This window comes from Lynx rufus, unplaced genomic scaffold (assembly GCF_022079265.1).
Source record: "Lynx rufus isolate CCGP_SWC_20201006 ecotype Redwood Valley unplaced genomic scaffold, mLynRuf1.p SCAF_3, whole genome shotgun sequence".
Taxonomy (NCBI): domain Eukaryota; kingdom Metazoa; phylum Chordata; class Mammalia; order Carnivora; family Felidae; genus Lynx; species Lynx rufus.
Genome location: NW_025814845.1, coordinates 87,523,070 through 87,545,553, shown reverse-complemented (window position 1 = coordinate 87,545,553; position 22,484 = coordinate 87,523,070). Strand labels below are relative to the sequence as shown.

Genomic DNA, 22,484 nt, shown 5'->3' with positions numbered 1-22,484 from the left:
AATTCTGTTCCAAAGCATAAAGAAATGGCCAATTACACCAAAGCTAAGTAAAAGGAGAAAAAAGTTAAAATACTCAAGGAGGATCTCCTACCTAAATATTTAAGATTTTGAGGTGTGAAGAATAGGAACTACTTAAACATCTATAAAGACTATTTTTTAAAAAAGCATATGAAGTATAACGCCAAAGGAATTCGAGACAGTTCAAGGTGATTAAATTCCAACCGACTACTTCTTACAGGTGACATTATTAATGCTTCGGTGATTAGTCAACCAGAGGATGCTAAGAATCACAATCTGAGTTTCAGGCCATAAAAAGGCAAAAAGAACAGAAATCATTACATACACTAGTTTCAGGAGGCATCCTTCATTCATTCAACTTTTATTTGTATCAGTTATGCACCAGGCACCAGAGACTTGGAAGGGGACGGAGAGGAAACAAGACAGGCACTCAAGCACTCCTGATAAAGTGGGAGGACCCAGATGTGTAAACCAAATGTCCCACCAGGCCAGTGCTGAAGGTTCACGAAGAGCCACACCTCTGTGTGGGAAAAGGTGGAGAGATTTACTCGGAGTGCCTACGTGTCACCAAAATGCACCACTGAGGCCCAGGTCCTGAAGGATGAAGAGAATCCCAAGGGATGAATAGGCAGGAAGGGCATGCCAGGCAGAAGGAACAGCATGTACAAAGGACAAATGAGCAGGGACATAGCAGCTGAGAAGTGGATTCTGCTCAGAGGATTTTATCAGACCCCGAGGCTTCTATGGCGTTAGAGACAGAGTGCTAAACGAGGGCCCAGCACACTCTCTCCCTGGGCTTGGTACCCTCCCTCCTCCAACACCTGACATGTGCTTGGCTCAACCCCTTACTTCCAGCAGGCCTCCTCTGCTCAGGTGTCACCTCATCCGAACCCCCTGTCCCTCCCTGCATATAAACTAGCAACTGTAAGAACTCCAGGCTAGGACTCCCACCATTCTCTTCACTTTATCTTTCTCCGCGATTACTGGTCACAATGTAACACGTTATCAACTGGTACATTTACTGTGGCCTATCTACCCTCACTAGCATATAGGCTCCTGGGGACAGAAATTTCATAGCCTAATGGTTCCAACTTACCTAAAGCCATTTAATCATATCTATATTCAAGGACAGATAATGAACTCTAGAGACAATTCTGTAATTCCAGATTCAGAGACTCACTTGAAGACTTTTATTTCAAAAAATACTACGAAGATACAGCATATCAAAGAAAAAATCTAAACAGCGTTACCAAGTTGGCAACTCTAAAATTCTGAGTAATACAGAGCAAAAGAGGCAAAAAGAAAAGAGGGAGAAATAAAACACAGATTGGTGTGCCAAGTGGGAGTTAATACAGTACTGTGTTTTAGGCCAATAATTCCTAAACTTATTTGTAGAAACAGCACTTTGCTGAGAATCTGACCCCTGCCCCAAATAAAATGCACATACACACAAAACTCTGCATCAGTGTCAGGAGGGGCCTCCCTACCTCTCCCCAGTTAAGAGCCCCTAACTCTAGACAAGACAACAAAGAAAAACTTCCTCAGTGAACTCTCAGACTTCTGCACGGCTGGCTGGGACCAGGGACCTGCCCCGACATGTTTCTTCTGCTGGCTCATCAGCACCATCTACCGACCATTCTTGGCATTCACAACAAAGTGCGGCCGGGGGGCGGGGGGGAGGGGGTGTGGAGCAGCACCCAGGATCAGAAATCCCACACAGCCGCCATTCCTCTCTTCATCAACAGCCACCTAAGTGCCTGTCCTATACAAGCATTTTGGGGCCTATGAAGATGAGGAACATCCCAGACACTGCAGTACTGCAGCAAAAAAGAGCATAGCAACAAAGGAAGACATGTGCCCTGCCACAGGGAAGAGAACGGCAACCACCCCGAGGGAGAGCCAAAGGGTAAGAAGAGTTAAAGAAACACAGGTTGTGTCCAGCTTGGAGCAGTGAGGATGGGACCTTCTGATGGAACGTGGGAGTCACGTACATGGTGAGGACAGCAGGGGCAGAGGAGGAGGTGAGAGCAGGTTTCCTGGCAAGGGAACTATATATATTTAGTAGTCTACAACAGAAACACTGAGTTAAGTCTTGAGCAGAGGAAGAGCAGTGAGCAGGATGTCACATGGTGACCGGCGAGGACTGGTGAAGGCTAGGACTTCCCAGGGCCTGCCACCAGCACTGCCTTCCCAGAGGAGCTAACCATCTGGCCCCAGCACCCTGCCAGAGCTACCTGGGACCTGTAGGAGTGGGCATTTGACAGGTGTGACTGTCTGATCCTGGGTGCCAGACTGCTCAAAGATCTAGAGAGAAAGCCCTGGCCCACAGGGACAAGGTGACCGACTACACCAACCAGGCCTCAGCTACAGTGTGAGCAAACGGGAGCCACACAGAGGACAGAAGCCAAAGGACCGAGAAAGAAGGCTCAAAGAAGCAGCCAGGAGGCTGAGCACATCAGCAGTGGTGAGGGGACAGTGAAGTGCTCCTAGAGGTCACGGGGAGCTGGCGAGAAGTATGGGTGCAGGGCCCCCAGCATTCCAAGAGCTGCTCAGTTGCCCCAGAGGCCCGAGTGGTGACTATGCTCTAATGCCAACACATCCTCCTGACGGACCCCTACCGCTGTGGAGTAGCACACACACCCCAGGTCGGTGGTATTTATCATGGACCAAATGTGCGTGTCCCCCAGAATACACACGTGGAAACCCAGCCCCTGACGTGACAGTAACAGAGGTGAGCCTCTGGGAGGTGATCAGGATTAGGTGAGGCCATGAGGGTGGAGCCCGAGGATGGCGTGAGAGCCTGTGAAAGAGTCAGGAGAGCTGGTTTCCTCTTCCTGCTCCCCACCACGTGAAAATACAATGAGAAGTCAGCAGCGTGCAGCCCAGGGAAGGGCCCTCACCAGAACCCCACCATCTGGAACCCTGGCCTTGGACTTCCAGCCTCCACAACTGTGAGAAATAAACGTCTGTTGTTTATATGCCACCCAGTCTGTGGTATTTGTGATAACAGGAGCCCCAAATGACTAGGACGGTGTTGTACAGAGAAACTCTCCCCAGAGAGGTTTGGAAAAGGCTGGGCTAAACAAAGTCACGAGTGTCTTCACTGCACGACTCTGCTGCTGGACCCTGACACTCCCCCGGCTATGTGGGGGCAGGTCCGGCATGCAGCGTCTCCTCACCCTCCTGGACAACATGACAAATGAGTATCATCGTGACAGACGAGAGAGGAAGAATCCAAGACAGCTTCAGGTTTCAAAGTAGAAGTGATGCAGTCCAGCCAGCTGCTCAGTGCACTGTGCGGGCACACGGAGACACGGTGGGGGGTGGCAGCTAAGCACCCTGCTCAGTGCACCAGAAGAGGGGGCAGCAGCGTGGGGCACGGGGACATGGTAAGGAGCCTGAGGTGTGTGACACATGGACCCCAGACATGACCCCAGACGTGACCCCAGCTGCTCTGGCTCACAGGCCCCAAGCAGCTGTGGGGAATGGGGCAAAGGGGCGAGCAGTGCTGGGCTGCTGTGGGCAGCACCATGGGCAGTCTAAGAACATATCCCCCTGGGGTCGGACCCCTTTCCGGCTTCACCTCACAGGTGGCATGTGATAGGGAGGGTCACAGGGCCCACTGCCCGTGCGAGGGGAGCAAAGACCAGAAAATGCCTCTCAACTTACAATCAGATACAAGGTATATCTGAAAATATATCAAAGTGACAGTATGTTTTGGTGGGGAAAAAAAAAAAAAACCCATTAAGAGGTAGATTACCCACATGCTACATTCTAAAACATTACATTAAAAAAAAAACAAAAAAAAACCTGCCTTTCAAAGTAGGGTAAAACACTTCACGCATTCTTTGAGGTGTAATTAGGCATATTTGTTGATAGATAAACACAGAAGTGTTGGTTTGATCTTGGAGCAAGTGTGGCAAATGCTTCCATAAAACAGAGAAAAGTTTTAATATTTAAAGCAGATTTTGAGGAAGCAAATGTGCTTTCATCTCTCTGGAAGAGCTGGTGTAAATATTTTGTTTCAAAAATGACATTCTCAAAGAGTGAGCATTTGTGAATGAAGTAACTGAAAACAATTACACTTGCTTTTTATCCAGTCCTATTAAGGCCTATTTGCCTCAGAAGCAGACATGATTGTTACCTCTCCAGAAATTTGGTGGAGAAGCTAGGCAGGAGGCTGAATGCCATTTTATAACCTTGGACTATGTCCTGAGTTTTATATTTCTACAACAGGGGAAATCATTCTTTGTCAATCAACAAGTATTGAGAAAAGCATTTTAGACCATTCTTAAGGTTTAAAAAAAAAATGCATCGCGGCATCATTTACTAAGGATGGGGAAGGTTCTTATAAACAGTCGTTGTCACTTACCTCCCACCACCTGTCACAGTGTCACAGTTTTAGAACTTTAAGGAACTTTAAAGGTCCCCTAGCCCAGTGATTTTTACAGTATTATTATTATTATAAGCAGGAAACCGTTTCATCAAAAGCAGAGATTTAGGATGTAAATCCAGGCTGGCCACACACTTGCTCTGGCTGAGTCTGTAAGGGGTGGGGGCTGGTTCCAGGGCCACATCTCAGAGGCTCAGAGGCCTCATAGGGAACCCAGGAGGCCCAGGGAACACTATGACAAAGGTCCTAGGGTCCAGGGTGAGGCTGGTTCACAAAGCTAAAAAAACAGAGGCTCCTCCCACACTGTGTGTGGCCCAGCCTTTCCTACAGGGCCTGCTTGAGCACTCCCAGTGAGCAGGTGCCCCCAGCCTGGGTTAGGACAGCTACCTCGTTCATGCAGCCTGATCGCTTCCATGAGGTATGGCACCAGGAGACGGTTCACAATGAACCCAGGAGAGTCCTGTTTTAGGAGAGAAAAATAAAAGACAAGGGAATTTTCACTGAACTTAATCTTTTGTGAAGTCACCAGACTGCCCCTTCTCCCTGTGCATTGTATCACCCACATTTATCAAGCTCTGCATTTTCAAAATTTGTTTCAAAATACCAGCACAGCCCTATTGCTATCATACATAATAATATATCCAACAATTGTAATACTTGAAGAAAAATTCAAACCTAGATGCCCCCTGTCTGCAGGAATAAAGGCAGACAGAGGCAGATAGGTCACTGGAAAAAACACAGCTTTGAAGGCAGGCAGATCTGGGTTCAAGTTTTAGTAGTTCCTGACTTTGTGACATTCTGAAATCAGTTTCATCATTTGTGAAATGGGAGTAATAATTTCCACAAGTTGTGAAGATAAATCAGAAAACACTAGCATGCTGTGCACATGGCTCTATACTCAAATGGGAGGGAGCCCTTTACTCCTCTCCTCTTCCACATCCCTTGCAGGAATCTAGAGAAGGTGTGCTCCCATCTTGAACAACCCTCACAGGAGCACTGCTTCCCGGGATCCCTGGAGCCATTCTTGGGCTACTCAGGATTTTCTCATGCACCAGTGCATGGAACATGGCAGCTGAGCTGGGGACAGGTGCTGGGACAGACAAGCAGATGCCCTGACACCCGCTGGCCTTTCATGGCCCCTGTATCCGGGATGACCCTCTTGCACTGCACACCTCTTTCATCCACTTGCTCCGCATTCACATTAATCATCTCTCCTGGAGGCCTACTGTGGGATTTGATTCCACCTACTGATCTCTTTGGGGAACTGTGGGGCAGTAATTTTTTCGGTGGTATTTATGTAAAGCTGATTTCCACTAAGTAAATGGTGTAATTTTTTTTTTAATATATGAAGTTTATTGTCAAAGTGGTTTCCATACAACCCCCAGTGCTCATCCCAACAGGTGCCCTCCTCAATACCCATCACCTCCCCTCCCCTCCCTCCCACCCCCCCCCCCCCCCCCATCAACCCTCAGTTCTCAGTTTTTAAGAGTCTCTTATGCTTTGGCTCTCTCCCACTCTAACCTCTTTTTTTTTTTTTTTTTTTTTTCCTTCCCCTCCCAGTAAATGGTGTCATTTTAACAAAAGGCTGTGATGTTCCTGCAGACAGAAATCCTCACTCTAGCCCTGGGCCTTGGGTACCATTTCTAGCACACACTGGGTACTCCATAAAGGTCTGAATGAAAGATGGCCTGCCTCCTGCATTACTCTTACAGCTAACCTGACTGCATGCTGTGTAAGCCAGGCAATAAAGCCACATGATTTGTACCTCCTTTTACTCTCTACTACCCCAGTCCCCGTTGGAACAAAGAAATGAACAAACAGCTTTATCAGTGTATCCACAGTTATATTAATGAAATGATGCTGACTTTATAACTAGGGCGGAAGTGCTTTCCAACTTCAAAAAGTTTATCGCAAAAACTGAAGCCGTGGTATATGAAGCACACATATACAAGGTTAGAAGTCGGAAGTACTCTGGGGAAAACATCTACTCCAATTATAATACATGGAGCTTTATACAAAGTTAACATCCACATAATGGGCGCACAGAGCTCAATAACCAAAAAGTGCTAAAATTCACAAAATATTCACACTTAGTAGTAACCAAAGAAGTACTCATTAGAATACAATAGCATTTTGCAAATAAGATTATCGGCAAGGGTTTTTTTTTCCCCATAATACTAATATTCAATGCCGGTGATGATTCAGACACATACACTCTCATGGTATTGTTATGTCAACTAGAATGGAAAGAGACATAGTCCCTTAATAAAGTAATTTAATTTTATGTAATTGTATACCTTAGACTTCTCATGCTCATTTATAAATGTACTTTGTTTACTTGCTATGTGCCAGTACTTTAAAAATATTAATCCATTTATTCCTGATAATAACCCTGTGAGACAAGCACTGTTACTACCTTTACAGGGGGAGAGGACTCTGAGGCAGAGCTAGGTTAAGGAACTTGCCGGAGGGTATACAGCTAACAAGTGCCAGAGCCAGGATCTGAACCCAGTCGTGCTGGCTCCAGAGTCCACGGCCTGAACCTTTTTACACCACACTCTCCTCACAAAGTTTCACTATAAAGAAAGACACACTTCCAGGTGCATCAGTGTCATTCTGCTACTCTGGGTGTTGGTCTACTGCAGTCCTGCAGGCCACACCCAGCCCACAGCCTGCTTCTGTACAGTCTCACTGCAGCACTGGCCCTCACGCCCACTTGTACTCTCTGCTTACGCCCCCCTTCCAACAACAGAGCCAGGTAGTTACAACAGAGACTGTATATTGACCATCTGGCCCTCTACAGAGAAGTCTGCTGACCCTTGTTCTTTGTGGCTGCCTTATATTGTCTGGATGCTTCACTGAGAGCCTGAATAACTGACCGGAAAGCTTTCAGGTATCACCTGGGGAAAGAGCTCTGAAATGACATAACAGGGGCAGTTTGATTCCTACCTCCGCACCTGCTGTGGCCACTCCAATGGAAGAATGGATCATCACTCTCCACAAATTAATGATTATGCTGCTAAAGATAATCACTGGCTGTCCCTGAACTTCCACTTTCTTATCCAGCTTTTGACTTGCTACACATCAATGTTCTCACACCGTTACTACTTTCTGCCACTAACAAAGCATAAACCAGTAAGAAAGTGCAACTGTAACATCTGATGGTTGCTGTGATTTTTTTAAAAATCCACACAATTTAAAACAAAACAAAGAATGAGTGTTTAAAAACAAGATTCTGTAATAACAGTCCTGGATTAGGGGGACTACACATGAGTCTGCTCTCTCAGGCAACGGGGTCCACATCGACAGATGGCTTATTCAGATGATTCATGAACGATAGGAGTTTTCATAGGTTACTACAATTCTGTGACTTCAAACTGGAGAATATTTTAGAAAGGAAAAGCATACTGTAAGAAGAACCACAATGATAGAAAACTTTCAGGTCAGAAAAGTAGACGCATGCTTGTAAAAATCTGTAATGGTATGACACAGCCGCCAATCTAGAAAAACTGTCAAGCCACACAGAAGTGTAGCCCTAAGTTCTGGGAGGACTGAAGAGGAACGGCAGCAAATGGAGACTGAAGGAAATCAAAACAAAGTAGGTGACAGCAGCTGGGGTAATTTCACATATAATAACTGAATATCTCAAGAAGGGAAAAAAGCCCAGAGGCATGCTTCCCACTCGGCCATGCTTTTTAATGAAAAACAAGACACGAGACAAAACCACAACACCGCATCCCTACATCCCTGAGAAACAGCTTCGTTCACACTACCTAGGGGAGTGGGCTCTTCCTCTTTCATCACATTCCTAACCACCTGTCGTGTTCTTTCACCACGTGAAGCGCTGGTTTCCAGTTCAGGATGCAGGATGCATGTGGCTACCTGGCTGTGCCTCAAACACAGGCTCCTGGGCTCCCCTGAGCCCGCAGGGGCTAAAGCCAATAGGGTAACAGAAACCATTTATGGAAACACAACAACTCGTCAACAAAGGCCAAGACCCAGAGAGAAGTTTTCTATTCAGCTGAAGCTCTGGCTCCATTCAGACCTCAAACTATCTACCTCATGGCCTTGGGCAAGGCTTAGGAGTCTGGCTCCGCTGCTGGCAAACTAGAAAAGAGCCCCAGCTTGCTCTCTGCAGCCCACAGACAGACCTGTCGTTAAGAGTTCCCCAGCTTTCACATCTTTCTATAGAAGAATTCCACCCCAATAAGTCAGTTCTGAGGAAAACCATCCCCCTTCCCAAGGTACCTATACCCTACCTTACAAGAAACAGGATGCTTTCCCAGGGCTTTGCTGAAGTCTATCAGAGACTCAACTGTCTTCTGGCTGGTCATTGGTGTCTTTATGACCTAGAAATGCAAAGCAGAGAATTATGACCAGAAAGTTAGCAAACAACTGCAGTAGAACGACTCAGGGCGACATTGATGTTAAATGTCTACACACAAGGTGGCAAAGTAATTTGAGTTACAGAATAGAAGGATCTCAAGTCAGAAACAAAGAGTTTAGCAAAATGTTCACCTTAAGACAGTGAAGTACCACACAGAATGTACAAAATCAAGGCTTAAAATATATATGTGTAGGGGCGCCCAGGTGGCTCAATTAAGCATCCAACTTCAGCTCAGGTCATGATCTCGTAGTTCATGAGTTCGAACCCCACATTGGGCTCCCTGCTGACTGTGCAGAGCCTGCTTTGGATCCTCTGTCTCCCTCTCTCTCTGCCCACCCCCCTGTCAAAAATAAAAATAAAACATTAAAAAAAAATTTTTTTTTTAAACAAAAATATAAATGTGTATGTGTGTAGGAGAGTTTTACAGACTTTGTCCCTGTGAAAGACCTGCGTTCGAATCCCCATCACACCACACTGGCTCTGTGACCCTGGGCAAGTTTCTTGAAAGGACACTGAATTCACTCTATGAGCTAAAGGAGTTGAGGTCAGGCGACAATGGAATTAGATTAGGAGGAAAAGCATTAAGTGCAGCTCCTAGGAGGTATAAAGTGCTCAGTAAATGGTGGCTTTTGTTACTCTTTTAATTGCTACTGTCGGTTACTTCAGGGAGGTAGGCAGAAGTCTCCGGAATATGAGAACTGCCCTTAAAGTACTCTGCCTGGAGTACCACTTTCTCTTAGTCTGGATGAGGAGGGAGTGCCCCTGCCCCAGGAGAGCACAGTCACAGGTCTCTCTGACTCTAAGATGAGCATGCCCCCCCCCACAGGCACCCCAAAGCCCACTGGCTTCTTTCGCATCAGAACAGGCTCATCCCACAGAGGGAAGTCTTCATTTCCAGCAAACAGGGGCCCAAAGCTGGGCCTGCCTCCTGACAGGCCCTGGGCCCATGAGGTGCCGTGCCAGGGGTACAACCACCACCCCACTCACAGTGGCCTGGCCCTCCAGGAGGTGGCACCAAGCACCATGCCGGGCAGTCAGCCCCCAGGACACATTTAGAGAATTCACCTGTCAGGAACTAGATTTTGGCAAACAGAGAGAGACCCAGGTTAATTTATTTAAATGCCAGTTAAGGAACTTCAACAAGAGTCAAAGCAAACAGGCTTGGCTTCTACATTAGACCCTTTATATGAGGTCAGACAACTCCGTCAGCCCCCGCGCCTCACCTCTCTACTATGCAACGGGGTAATGATACTTGACACATCATCCATCTTGTAAGAGGGCTGTGTGGCTTAACGAGCTAGTATCTGTGCAGGATGAAAGGTGCTCTACAAATGAAGAGAATCATCATCGTCCACGTTTAATGTGATCACAGCTTGGGGTGTGGTGGTATGTTAGGACACTAAGAGAAGTAAAGGAGTAGCACAGAAAAAAGCACCACGAAGATGGGGAGGAGGGATGGGATGAGATGGGCCAGAGGTCTGCTCTGCAAACACCATAAATCAAACAGCACCAAGAGTTATTCAAAAGGAAGTGTGAAAAGGTCTCCAACAGAACCCCATAGATTGAACTAGGACAAAGGTTGCAAATTATAGAGTTTCAAACATAATTTGTCGGTTTAAAAGGAGGATGCATATTTAACCACCCATTCAACAAACAGCAATGTGCTATAGATATTCTGCTTATAGTTCCAATATAGACTGGAAAAAATATATACACACATATATGAGTCCAGTCCCAAGTAACGAAGAGCTGCTCAACTCAGGATATGATTCATTTTCATCCTCACCACCAGCAATACATATGCAAACACCCAAGAATAAAAAAATGAATAAAGAGCACTTTTAGAAAACATTTTCTAGAAAATGGTAACATTTGCTAAGCACTGGCTGTTAACAACCAACGTGCTACATTTCCAAATACATAGATGGACATTATTAGATAAATGCAGTTGAAAACAGCATTATTACTGTTTGAAGTAAATCTATAAAATGTGTCTTTATCTCCAAAACACATGTACTGATACAGTAACTAAAGACAGTAATTAGATCCTAAGCACTGAAATGTTGAAAATCCATTCTGTCTCTTTGCTCTTTTCTGCATAAGGATAAACGAAGTTTCTTTCATTCCCCCCTCCCCTCCAATCCTTAACTTCTTCAAAAACAGCCAAAGTGGGAGTACACTGGAAGAAGCTGAGAAGCAACGTTAGCGGAACGGATAAATTCCTATCGCAGATGGGTCAAGAGCTGCCTAACCACAAGGAAATCTATAGTCATCACTCAACTAGAGGCAAAAGCTTACGAGGGGTGGGGGTGGGGGCATGCAGGATGAAGGAGGGAAAGCGCTGGGAGGAGAAAGCAGACCCTGAGACTCTCCCAGGGAGCCCCGGAAACCTCCCCCCACCCAGGTCTGCCTGGCTCCACATCCCCCACACTTCTCACGGACAATAACTCTTCAGCCTCAGAACAAATGCTTAATAGCGCTGCTCCTCAGACCCTGTAATTAGCCCCCTGTAAAAGGCAAGCTGCCACATTTCAGGTGCAAAGTGTCTATTGTGACTTGTCTCCAGGTACCCAAGTCTCCAGGCAAACAAGCAGAAGCAGCCCAAACAGGATCACTGAGGGCCCACTCCCCTCCATCTCAAGGGTCTGTGGTCAGGAGGTTCAGGCTACCGGGGAGCTGCTTTAATAGCTGTGATCAAAACACATGGGAGGTGTGCCTCATCTGAGGACAATACCAAGGCCCTGTTACCTGGGCCAGAATTCACCTCAGGAATGGTGGACAAGGTGGTACAGCAGCTCCTGTGTAAAACCAGGCTAATTAAATTCCATTTACAGCCTGGAGCAAACTGACCCCACTGAGACAGTATAAACACATGTGGCTCTGCCCTCTGTGGTCACATCAAGCCAGTGGTCTTTGGTGCTGTCTTCCCAGCCAGATGCCTCTCTCTGCACTACCCATCAAATACGGCGCAAGTAAGTACATGACACTTCACAAAGCTAGCAGCCCTTCTGGCCATCACTGGTCAGAACACCGGGCTGCAAAGGAACAAAGCACAACAGCCTTCCTAGATATTAGGTGCTCTTTCCTCTTCTGGCTCTGGAAGGACAGACTGCGGCCAGAGAAACTCAAGCACAAAGACCATCTTCCGCCCTCCCGTTCATATCCACCCAGAGCAATCCCCAGTAGCAGCCAGGGTATGGGGCAGAGAGCAGGGATGGGAGAGCCGGCAGAGCCAGCAGACACGCGTGAGCCCACTGACCTCCACAAGCTTCATCATGGGCACTGGGTTGAAGAAATGGAGCCCGGCGAATCGGTCCTGTCTTGTGGTGGCATTGGCTATGTCTGTGATGTGCAGAGAGGAAGTGTTGCTGGCAAAGATTGTGTGTCTGTGGAGAGAAAGATGGCGGAGTGTCGGAATGAGTCCCATCTCTGGAAACAAAGAGGACTGCTTTGGGTGCGACTGCACAAGGCGACTGCCTGCTGCCCCGATCTATCGTCCTGATCCCTGGAGGAAGTCAGGGAGAAGAGATCTTTATCCAGGAAGCTGAAATCAAGTGACCAGTTTCATTCAAATTCTGAAATTTTAAATTAGGTAATTTAAAAGCTACCTGTTCCAAAGGTATATCTAGTCTTTACCAATCTTTCATTAATTTTAGGGAGAAACATTTCTCTACTTTCACTAGTTAATTTTCATGATACGTAGGAAAAAAGGAGGCTACTACTTAACCTCAGTCACAAAATGAAACCTAAATGAGCACAGACTAATGAAAGAAAGGATGCATCACAGACTCTCAAAATAAACAAAAAAATTGTAAAGAAACACCTGAATCCTCAAGGAGAAACATCAGATGAAACAGATGAGAAACATTAACTAAGATCTTTTCCCCTCAAGTTAAAAGTTTTAATTTTGCACTTAAAGGGAATTAAAATGCAAACAGAAGAAAACCAACATGGTCCAAAAGATGTTTTAAAGTTACACGGGTAGGTCTGGGGAAGGAAGGAGACATGTACATTGTAAACATAGTTCTAAGTATTGTGCTTATAAAATCTCCTCAAACAGCAGTACCATCTTTTTTGTGTGTTGCATAATATTAATTTTTAAGAATCCATATTTATTTAAACCAAATTCAGTTTTTAAAGACCACAGTAAAGTGGGGTGCCAAAGGTATTACAGGCAAATCTTCAAACAAAGACTTCTAGGCTTTCCTACAGCACCACCTTGTGGGTAAACATACATAGAACCGCCTAATACTACTTAGAACCATAATGGCCTAGTCAGTGCATGAAGGAGAGGGGTCCCTTACTGACCAGACTGGGGGGGGGGGGGGTGGGGTGGGCAGTGTAGCCTACCCAAAAGGCAAAACTAAATTTGCTTGAAATCAGAGGTGAATGGGAGAGGAGGGGACAGGAGAAGAAACATGAGTGTGGCTGCACTGCAGCACTGTTAGGCTGCACACCAGGAACCACAGCAGCAGGGCCACCGCAATCCAAGGCTGTGCTAGCAGGGGCTGTTATCCTCATAATGCGGAACCTGTTTATAGCACGACTTGAAGGGCAACTTGTCTGCAAAAGGGAGAAATGAAGGCATACTGGAGGGCACATTTCATTAAAGGAGCCCAGTCCCGAGTTTCTCCCATCCAAGGCTCTCCCAGCATGTATTTGACCAGAAGGGGAAGACACCTCTTCCTCACACACCTCTCCCAGGAGGGCTGGGCCAGCTCTGCTCCTATCAGCTCTCACACTGCCCTCCTTCCACACAAATACTGTGTGTGGACAGATTAAACATACAGGGTTGCCTTATCTTCCACAAAAAAGTACACCCTCACCATTTTCCCTGAAACACTTGACTCTTGGACAGTCTTTGGTTTTTCCCTAACACTCAGGTACCCAAAAAACTACTTTTCTCTTAAATGTACTTAACAGAAAATCAGCAGCAAACATGATGATCATTAGCAACGCCTCCAAGCCTTAGTACGGAGAATGCAAGAGGGGGTGGGGGGCGCTGAGGTGGACTGGAGAGTTCATACTTTGTTGGAAGTGGAAAGACAGGACTCAGCTGGGACCGACCGTGGGCTCTGGCCAAACTGTTCATCGGTACTTTTTGTACTGCAGTTAGGGAAGTGATGTTCTTTTCCAGGGTGCATCAGGGCTTCCACCTGGAACTCTGATGCTAGAACATATTCTAAACTCCTGCTACAGGATTAACTAAAACTTAACAGGAAAGTATATCTCAATCAAGCTGCCTAAAAAAACAAAAACAGGGGCGCCTGGGTGGCGCAGTCGGTTAAGCGTCCGACTTCAGCCAGGTCACGGATCTCACGGTCCGTGAGTTCGAGCCCCGTGTCAGGCTCTGGGCTGATGGCTCAGAGCCTGAAGCCTGTTTCCGATTCTGTGTCTCCCTCTCTCTCTGCCCCTCCCCCATTCATGCTCTGTCTCTCTCTGTCCCAAAAATAAATAAACGTTGAAAAAAAAAAAAAAAAACTTAGGAGGTATTCAATAAAGGTGGTCTATAATGAAAACAAGAATGTAGAGAAGGACAGCTGGTGTCCAGAAGCAGAGTCACATCCATGGCGTGCCTACTCTGGTGTGCCCTGTCGCATGCCACATCTGTTTTACATCAACCTAAGTGAGAGAGCCTAGTACAGTGCCTGACACACAGCAGGCACTCAGGAAATGTGAGTCCAATTGATTAGCATCCTCAACAACCCTGTGCAATAGGTACCATGACCCCTATTTTGCAGATTACTAGGGAAACTAGTCTTAAGAGGGTTAGAACTGGGAAGGTCTTGGAAACTATTTACCCCTAACCCCCCATTCCAATTACAGATGGTAAAAACTGAGGGCCAGAAAGACTTCATGACCGTCCAAGGTCAGAGAGGAAAAGGGGGGGGGGGGGGGAGAGACACGGCCCCAGGCCACCTACCTTTCCCCTAACAGTCCTTCCATTACTCACACTGACATGAGAGGGCAGTCAGACCTGTCACTGTCATGAAAGAATGACCATCATTTAAATAAAGGCCGAACTTCTAGACTACACCTTTCCTGGGGTGGGAGGTGGTTTATTACCTTAGAGGGCTCCCTGCTCACTTGGGAGCCAATACCTGGACCAAAGAATTTTCTGTTTTTGCAGACCCTAAATGTCAATGTGAAGAGAAAGAGCACACTGATCAGCAGAGTGATATAAAGGTGACAGAAAGACAGGTGTCTCCTCTTTGTCAAAAGCAGGGCTTCTCCGGATACCAGGCCATACAGCTAAGAGGGCTCACGTTCCAGCAGGCTGGGATGCCAGCGTTTCTCTGTAACTGTTGCTCGCTGGCAGCCTAAGAATTGCTTTTGTCATATAATCTTATTCTGACTTTCAGTTCTAACCAGGAAAGGTGAAGTGTGGCTAAGCAAGCCCCAAGGAGAGTGTGAATAAATCAGCCAGGTGTCACAACTGCCAAAAGCCAAAAGTCAAATACAACTGAAGGTCCCAAATTCTGAGAACGAGAGCTGCACACGCGCAAAAGCTTGCTGACACTCGTTCAGACCGCCAGTTCTGAGCCCCAGGCGCCCGTATGCCTCACCTATGTGGGGCTGACTCGCCTCTCCCACCCTTTGCCAGGAAGTCTGGGAAGAACTCAATGCTCCCGTAATGCTCCCAAGTGTTTTGACTTAATCCAGATAAAGCTCAAAACAGGAGAGCCCAGGGAACTTTGTGTAGACAGAGAGGCATTCCCTTCAGCTACACCATTCTGGGGCACCTCGGCGGCTCAGTCGGTTAAGCGTCCGACTTTGGCTCAGGTCATGATCTCGCAGTTTGTGGGTTTGAGCCCCACGTCGGGCTCTGTGCTGCCAGCTCAGAGCCTGGAGCCTGCTTCTGATTCTGTGTCTCCCTATTTCTCTGCTCCTCCCCTGTTCATGTTGTATCCCTCAAACATAAACATTAAAAAAAAAAAAAAAAAAAACAACACTACACCATTCTGAAGGTTGTCCTCAAAAAAAGTAATTTTGTCATGAAACTACTGTGAGTTTCCTCAGCAGACATCTGAGGACATGCCCAAGCTCTTTGTCCTCTGGCCTGGGAGGGCCCAGGCAGAGGACTGTCTCTGAATGGACCCTCCACTTTCCTGTGGGAAATTCCACCCTCATTTTGGGACAAGGATCAGACGGAGGCAGCTCAAGCCTTGGGAAGCAGACAGGGAGGATGGAGAACAGGGGAAACAGTGTCAGGTCTTCTGGAAACAGCTATGTGATATTAAAAAGAGAAGTGGGCTTGGTGTCAAAAGACTCCCTCCTGGGAGAAAAGCCCAAGCCAGGGAAGGGAGCCCTTAAACCAACAAGAATGCCCAAGGGTCACATACTCAGAGGCAAACTTGTCCAGCCTCTTGAAGAGCTCGTTCTTCACCTTCAGGTTTTCCACGATGGCCTCCACCACCAGGTCTGTGCTGTGGACCACAGATGCTGCATCCGTGCTGGTTGATATGCTGTTCAGGGTCTTCTCCACAAATTCATCACCCGCCTGACACAGTGGAAGAAAGGAGAAGAGAGTATTCACCAGACTCACCAGAAAATGCTGTGATTTGCTGAGGCAGGAGAGAGGAGGGTGAGGACAGGCAAACACACCCCAGAGGCAACTGGAATGTGTCCTGAATTCTAAGAAATAAAACTCCCTACTTCTCCGTTTAGGGACGATGGCATCTCAGTATGCTTCTAGACACCAGGGCAAGAGTCAGCCTGGGAACGTCCCAACTGCTGGTCAGCTATCACTGTCGTGTACAGGTCATAATCCTTCACTCTTTGTCAGCTCTATTCCAGTTACTAAATGGTCCACCTGCAGCACCTGCATCGGCCTGCTCTCTATCTGTTCAGTGAGTGAGCAGACTGCCATGCACTGTTCCAGGAACAGGCTTCCAGGGAGCCTGGAAAGGAGTAAGAGCTTAGCTCAGCAACATTCATTAGTCTGAGAGGTGATGCTGACTATTCTTTTTTTTTTTTTTTTTTCCCCCACCATGAAGAGAGAAAGGCACAGGTGAAAGAGGGGCAGAGAGACAGAATATCCCAGGAGGGGCAGAGAGAGAGAGAGACAAAGACAGAGACAGAGACAGAGACAGAGACGGGCTCGTGATCACCCAATGCAGGGGTCAACTCACAAACCGTGAGATCATGACCTGAGCCGAAGTCAGATGCTTAACCGACTGAGCCACCCAGGTGCCCCTGACTATTCATCTCTAAGAGAAGGCAAACAAGGCGCCTGGGTGGCTCTGTCGATTAAGTGTCTGACTTTGACTCAGGTCATGATCTCACGGTTTGTGAGTTCAAGCTCCCCATCAGGCTCTGTGCTGACAGCTCGGAGCCTGGAGCCTGCTTCAGATTCTGTGTCTCCCTCTCTCTCTGTCCCTCTCCTGCTGGCACTCTGTGTGCATCTCTCTCAAAATTAAACATTAAAAAAAAATTTTTTTTAAGAGAAGGCAGAGAAGAGCTGAGTGAGAGCAAGAGAGGGTATGAAAGCCAAACTTAGCAATCCTTCTTCAAGTAATAATTGCCCATCACAAACCAGCAACTGGTGTTGCAAAAACATGCCAGACACAGCCTCCACTTGCAGAAAGCTTGCAGTCCGACCTTTGTCTCATCTGTGACTCCAGATTTCCACAGACATATGTCAGGGCAGAAGACAGCACCTCTAAATATATTCAGTAATTAGTATCAGCCTCTCTCCACTCCCCAAGAGCAGAACAAAACATAGACTCCTAGGCCCATCTCCAGAGATTCAGATTCAGTAGGTCTGAGGTGGTACCTGGAAAACTGTTTTTTAGAAAAAGATGCCCCAGGGATTGTGATATAGCTAGTAGACTAGCCAGCACTTGAGACTTCTGGCCCACATAAAGCTTGGATTGTGATAGATGATGTGATTTCAATCAAATTGCTAGATCTGATAAAACAATGAGAAAATGAATAAAACATAGTACCTGCTTTCTAGAGGCTCATAATTTAGTCAGAAGTCATGTGTAGGCACAGGAGTTAAAGAATCTAGGAAAGTATTGTGGGTAAAGTTGGGTGTGGGCATATCCTTTATAGGATGGATGGATTTCTACTGGTGGAGATGGGGGACAAAGAAAAGACCATATGAATGAGCAAGCTCTGGGAGCTTTTTATTTGGAAACTATCAAATGTAAAAATGTTGAAAGACTAGTGTAATAGTAGCAACTGTAATGTAGATCAACCTAGATTTAATAATTGTTAAAATTTTGCCACATTTGCTCATTTGTTTTTTCTTTACACACCCTTGTTTTCTTGCTAAATCTTTAGAAAGTAAATTGCTAACATCATGTCACTTCACCAGAATAAGTACACATGCATCTTCCAAAAATAAGAACATTTGTTTACATAGCATAGTCTCATTGAAATAACCGGAAAATAGTGCATTTTCGAACTTCCCCAGTTGTCTCTCAAGATGTAGTCAAAGTTTGCACATTTCATTTGGCTGTTTTATCTCTTAGTTTTAAATGGTCTGCTTATATTGTTTTTCTCTCCCCCATGACATTTTTAATTGAGAAATTTCCTGAGCTAAATGTAGACTCATGCATACCTGAGAAATAATACAGAGAAATCCTTTGTAAAAAAAAAAAGGAAGAAGACAGCACCTCTAACAAGTGCCATTTTATTTCAGGATGTAATTTGTCCATGGGGCATTGTCAGCCTGGGAACATATTCAGCAACGTGGTCATAATCAGCAAAGCCATCCAAATCATCATGGAACAAAACAACTATCAGAGCTTTTCCACAGAAATATAATGTGAGATAAAAAGGGATTTTAAATTTTCTATTGGCTGCATTTTAAAAACTGAACAGGTAAAATTAGTTTTATCTAACCCAATCCATCTAAGATACTATCATTTGAACATGTAATCAATATAAAAAGCAATGAGATGTTTGGGGCGCCTGGGTGGCTCAGTTGGTTAAGTGTCTGACTCTTGATTTCGGCTCAGGTCATGATCTCACCGTTCATGAGTTTGAGCCCCGCATCAAGCCATCGCCTGATGGCTCCACATCAGGCTCTACGCTGCTGGTGCAGAGCTTGCTTGGGATTCTCTCTGTCTGCCTCTCTCTCTGCCCCTCCCCTGCTCTCTCTCAAAATACATAAACTTAAAAAAAAAAAAAAAAAAAAAGCAGTGTGACATTTTACATTCGTCCTTCCTATTAAGTCTTTGAAATCTGGTGTCTGTCTTCACATGCAGCATGTGACTCGACTTGGACCAGCCCCATGTTGAGCTCTCCACAGCCGCCTGTAGCAAGTGGCTGATGTGCTGGTCTGTGCAGAACAAAGTGCATGCAGTGTGTCAATGAGGCAAGCTGAAGCTGACTCGTCCCTCCTCCAAGCACATCCCAGGCACAGATGAGAAACACCAAGACACCAGACTCCCAAGGAGTCACTCATCTGGAGCTGTGCATCTGGAGCACACCACCCACTTTTTTTTTTTTTTTTAATCCTTCAAGCAGGTCCCAGAGCCTCTGCTCAAAGGAGACAAGCACCAGATGTGTACAGAATAAACAAATGAAAAATGCAGATGACCTGGGTTCAGACTCACTCTGTCCTTGACTCCAACTTCCAGGGCTCTTAGCAACACCCCCCCGCCCCTGGCCCCATCTGGACCCTCATCACCCTCATCACAATATGCCCTATCCCAGGTCCCCCTATCATTAAGAATATGGTGGACAGGGGGGCGCCTGGGTGGCGCAGTCGGTTAAGCGTCCGACTTCAGCCAGGACACGATCTTGCGGTCCGTGAGTTCGAGCCCCGCATCAGGCTCTGGGCTGATGGCTCAGAGCCTGGAGCCTGTTTCCGATTCTGTGTCTCCCTCTCTCTGCCCCTCCCCCATTCATGCTCTGTCTCTCTCTGTCCCAAAAATAAATAAGCGTTGAAAAAAAAAAATTAAAAAAAAAAAAAAAAAAAAGAAGAATATGGTGGACAGGGGTGCCTGGGTGGCTCAGTCAGTTAAGCATCTGACTTGGTTTCAGCTCCAGTCATGATCTCACGGTTAGTGAGTTCCAGCCCCTCACTGGGCTCCACACTGACAGCGCAGAGTCTGCTTTGGATTCTCTCTCTCCCTCTCTCTCTGCCCCTCCCCTGCTCACTCTCTCTCTCTCTCAAAATAGATAAACTTAAAAAAAAAAAGAATTTGGGGGACAGATGCCAGTTGTTAATCTGCCTGTGATACTTATTGCTTGGATTTCTTCAGGGAGAAAGTAAAAATTATCTCCACTCCTGCCCCTCTGATTTTTAAAAGGTGACTACATATTAAGAAAATGCAAAGCGGGGCATCTGGGTATCTGAGTCAGTTAAGCATCTGACTCTGATCTCGGCTCGGGTCATAGTCTTGCGGTTCATGAATTCAAGCCCTGCATTGGGCTCCGTACTGACAGTATGGAGCTTACTTGGGATTCTCTCTTTCTCTCCCTCTGTTCCTCCACTGCTCATGCTCTCTCTCTCTCTCTTTCTCTCAAATACATAAACTTAAAAAAGAAAAAGAAAAAGAAAATGCAAACCAAAACCACAGTGAGATACCACTTCACACCTCCCATGATGGCTATTATGAAAAAAATAAAAAGCAAGTGTTGGCCAGGATGTGGAGAAACTGGAACCTTCATACACTGCTTGTAGGAATGTAAAATGGTTTAGCCACCGTGGAAAACAGTTTGGTGGTTCCTTAAAAAGCCAAACACAGGACTGTCATATGACCCAGATATTCTACTTCTGGTACATATGTGAATGAATTAAAGAAGGACCTGAACAGATAGTATATCAATGTTCACTGCAGCATTATTCATCACAATGGTCCAAAGGTGAGAACAACCCAAGGGTCACTGACAGGAATGGATAAACAATATGTGGTATATAGACATACAATGGAGTATTATTCAAGCATGATAAAGAGTGGAGGTCAGACACATGCTACAACCTGGATGAATCTTGAAGACAGATGAAATAAATCAAGTCAAAAAAGGACAAAAAGCATATGATTCCACTTACCGGAAGTCCCTAGAACAGGCAAATTCAGAGAGACAGAAAGCAAATTAGTGGTTACTGGGAGATGGGAGAAGGAGGGAATGAGGAGTTATTGCCTAATGGGTATAGAGTTTCTCTTTGGAAAGATGAAAGTTTTGTAAAGAGTTGTGATGGCTGCACAATAGTGTGAATGTAATTAAAGTCACCAAATTCTACCCTTAAAAATAGCTAAAATGGCATATTTTTTATTATAATAATAAAATATAATAAAATATAATAAAAAATATAATAAAATAATAAAATAATAAAATATAATAAAAAATAGCTAAAATGGCATATATATTCTTTTATAATAAAGAATTTCAAAAGGTGGGGTGCTGGAGTGGCTCACTTAGTTGAACATCTGACTCTTGATTTCTCCTCAGGTCATGATCTCACAGTTCATGAGTCTGATGTTGGGCTCTGTGCTGGCAGCGTGGACCCTGATCGGGACTTTTCTCTCTCCCTCTCTCTCTGCCCCTTCCCTTGCTCATGCTCACTCTCTCTCTCTCAAAATAAATAAACTTTAAAAAAAATTTTTGAGGGGTGCCTGGGTGGCTCAGTTGGTTAAGCGTCTGACTTCGGCTCAGGTCATGATCTCACAGTTTGTGAGTTCGAGCCCCTTGTCGGGCTCTGTGCTGACAGCTCAGAGCCTGGAGCCTGCTTCGGATTCTGTGTCTCCCCTTATCTCTGCCCCTCCCCTGCTCAGGCTCTGTCTCTATCTCTCAGTAATGAATAAACGTTTAAAAAAAAAATTTTTTTTAATAAATAAATAAATAATTTTTTTGAAAAGGCAACTAGACATACACTATGGACACCTGAGGTGACAAACTGAACAAAATCCCTACCTGCACTCTTCTCTGCCTGTGTATGAAAGTGAAATTCCATCCAAGCCCCAAGGGAACCAATCTTAAGCAACTTTAACAAGGTGACAAGCGTAAACAAAAATTCACTTGGTGACTTCCACAGTATTTCTAATTAAATGTGAAGGTCCAAAGAAAATGAGTCAGTGAACCAGTTTCCAGCCTTCTAGGGTTCCTCAGGTTCTTGCACCCCCTCTGCTGCTGGGAAGTGAGAACATTCTGTATTTTCCTCTCTGGTAATGACATTATAAAAGGGCATAAGACATTGTTTAAGCAATCAAAATTTTCTATCTGACTACAATGTTTATTATATCATTTTCTTTTAAACTTACAAGTACAAAAATTACCTTCCTGTTTCACTCTCTTCCATCAGTATAACAAAACAGGTGTTCCTTAACCCAAATTCTCAATGGACAGAATGAGTTCACTACCTGCAGAAACCTTCTCCCCCACCTCAAAACCCAACAATATGGTTATCTACTTCTCCTGTTTTGTAATCAGTTCTTACAGTTAGTATGTACAGTGATGATGTTACTTACACTGGTCTAAAGTTATGGGAAAATGAGCTTTACACAACAAATCGAAAAAGAAGCAAAGGCCACCAAATGTGATATGGTCAGAGGAATGGTCTTGAAATCATATAAAACAAAAATTACCTTGGGGTTTTCTGCAAACTTCTTCTTGGCCACTTTCCTAAGGCTTTCCTCAATCCCCTTTCTAGATTTTGCTAGTATGTCCTCTGTCTGGTCCACCAACATTACCGTGTGGCCAGTTGCTGCAGCAACCTAGAGCAAAAAA

General features: G+C 45.5%; 1 protein-coding gene across 1 annotated transcript in view; it reads right to left on the bottom strand.

The window, feature by feature from the left end:
• Positions 1-22,484, bottom strand: part of HADH (hydroxyacyl-CoA dehydrogenase) — a 50,459-nt gene that overhangs the window by 2,842 nt on the left and 25,133 nt on the right. The window contains exons 2-6 of the mRNA XM_047092022.1: positions 22,343-22,471; positions 16,142-16,299; positions 12,058-12,184; positions 8,671-8,760; positions 4,799-4,871 (exon numbers count right to left, since the gene is read on the bottom strand). Coding sequence (XP_046947978.1) covers positions 4,799-4,871; positions 8,671-8,760; positions 12,058-12,184; positions 16,142-16,299; positions 22,343-22,471 — 577 coding nt within the window. The remainder of the gene's footprint in view (positions 1-4,798; positions 4,872-8,670; positions 8,761-12,057; positions 12,185-16,141; positions 16,300-22,342; positions 22,472-22,484) is intronic.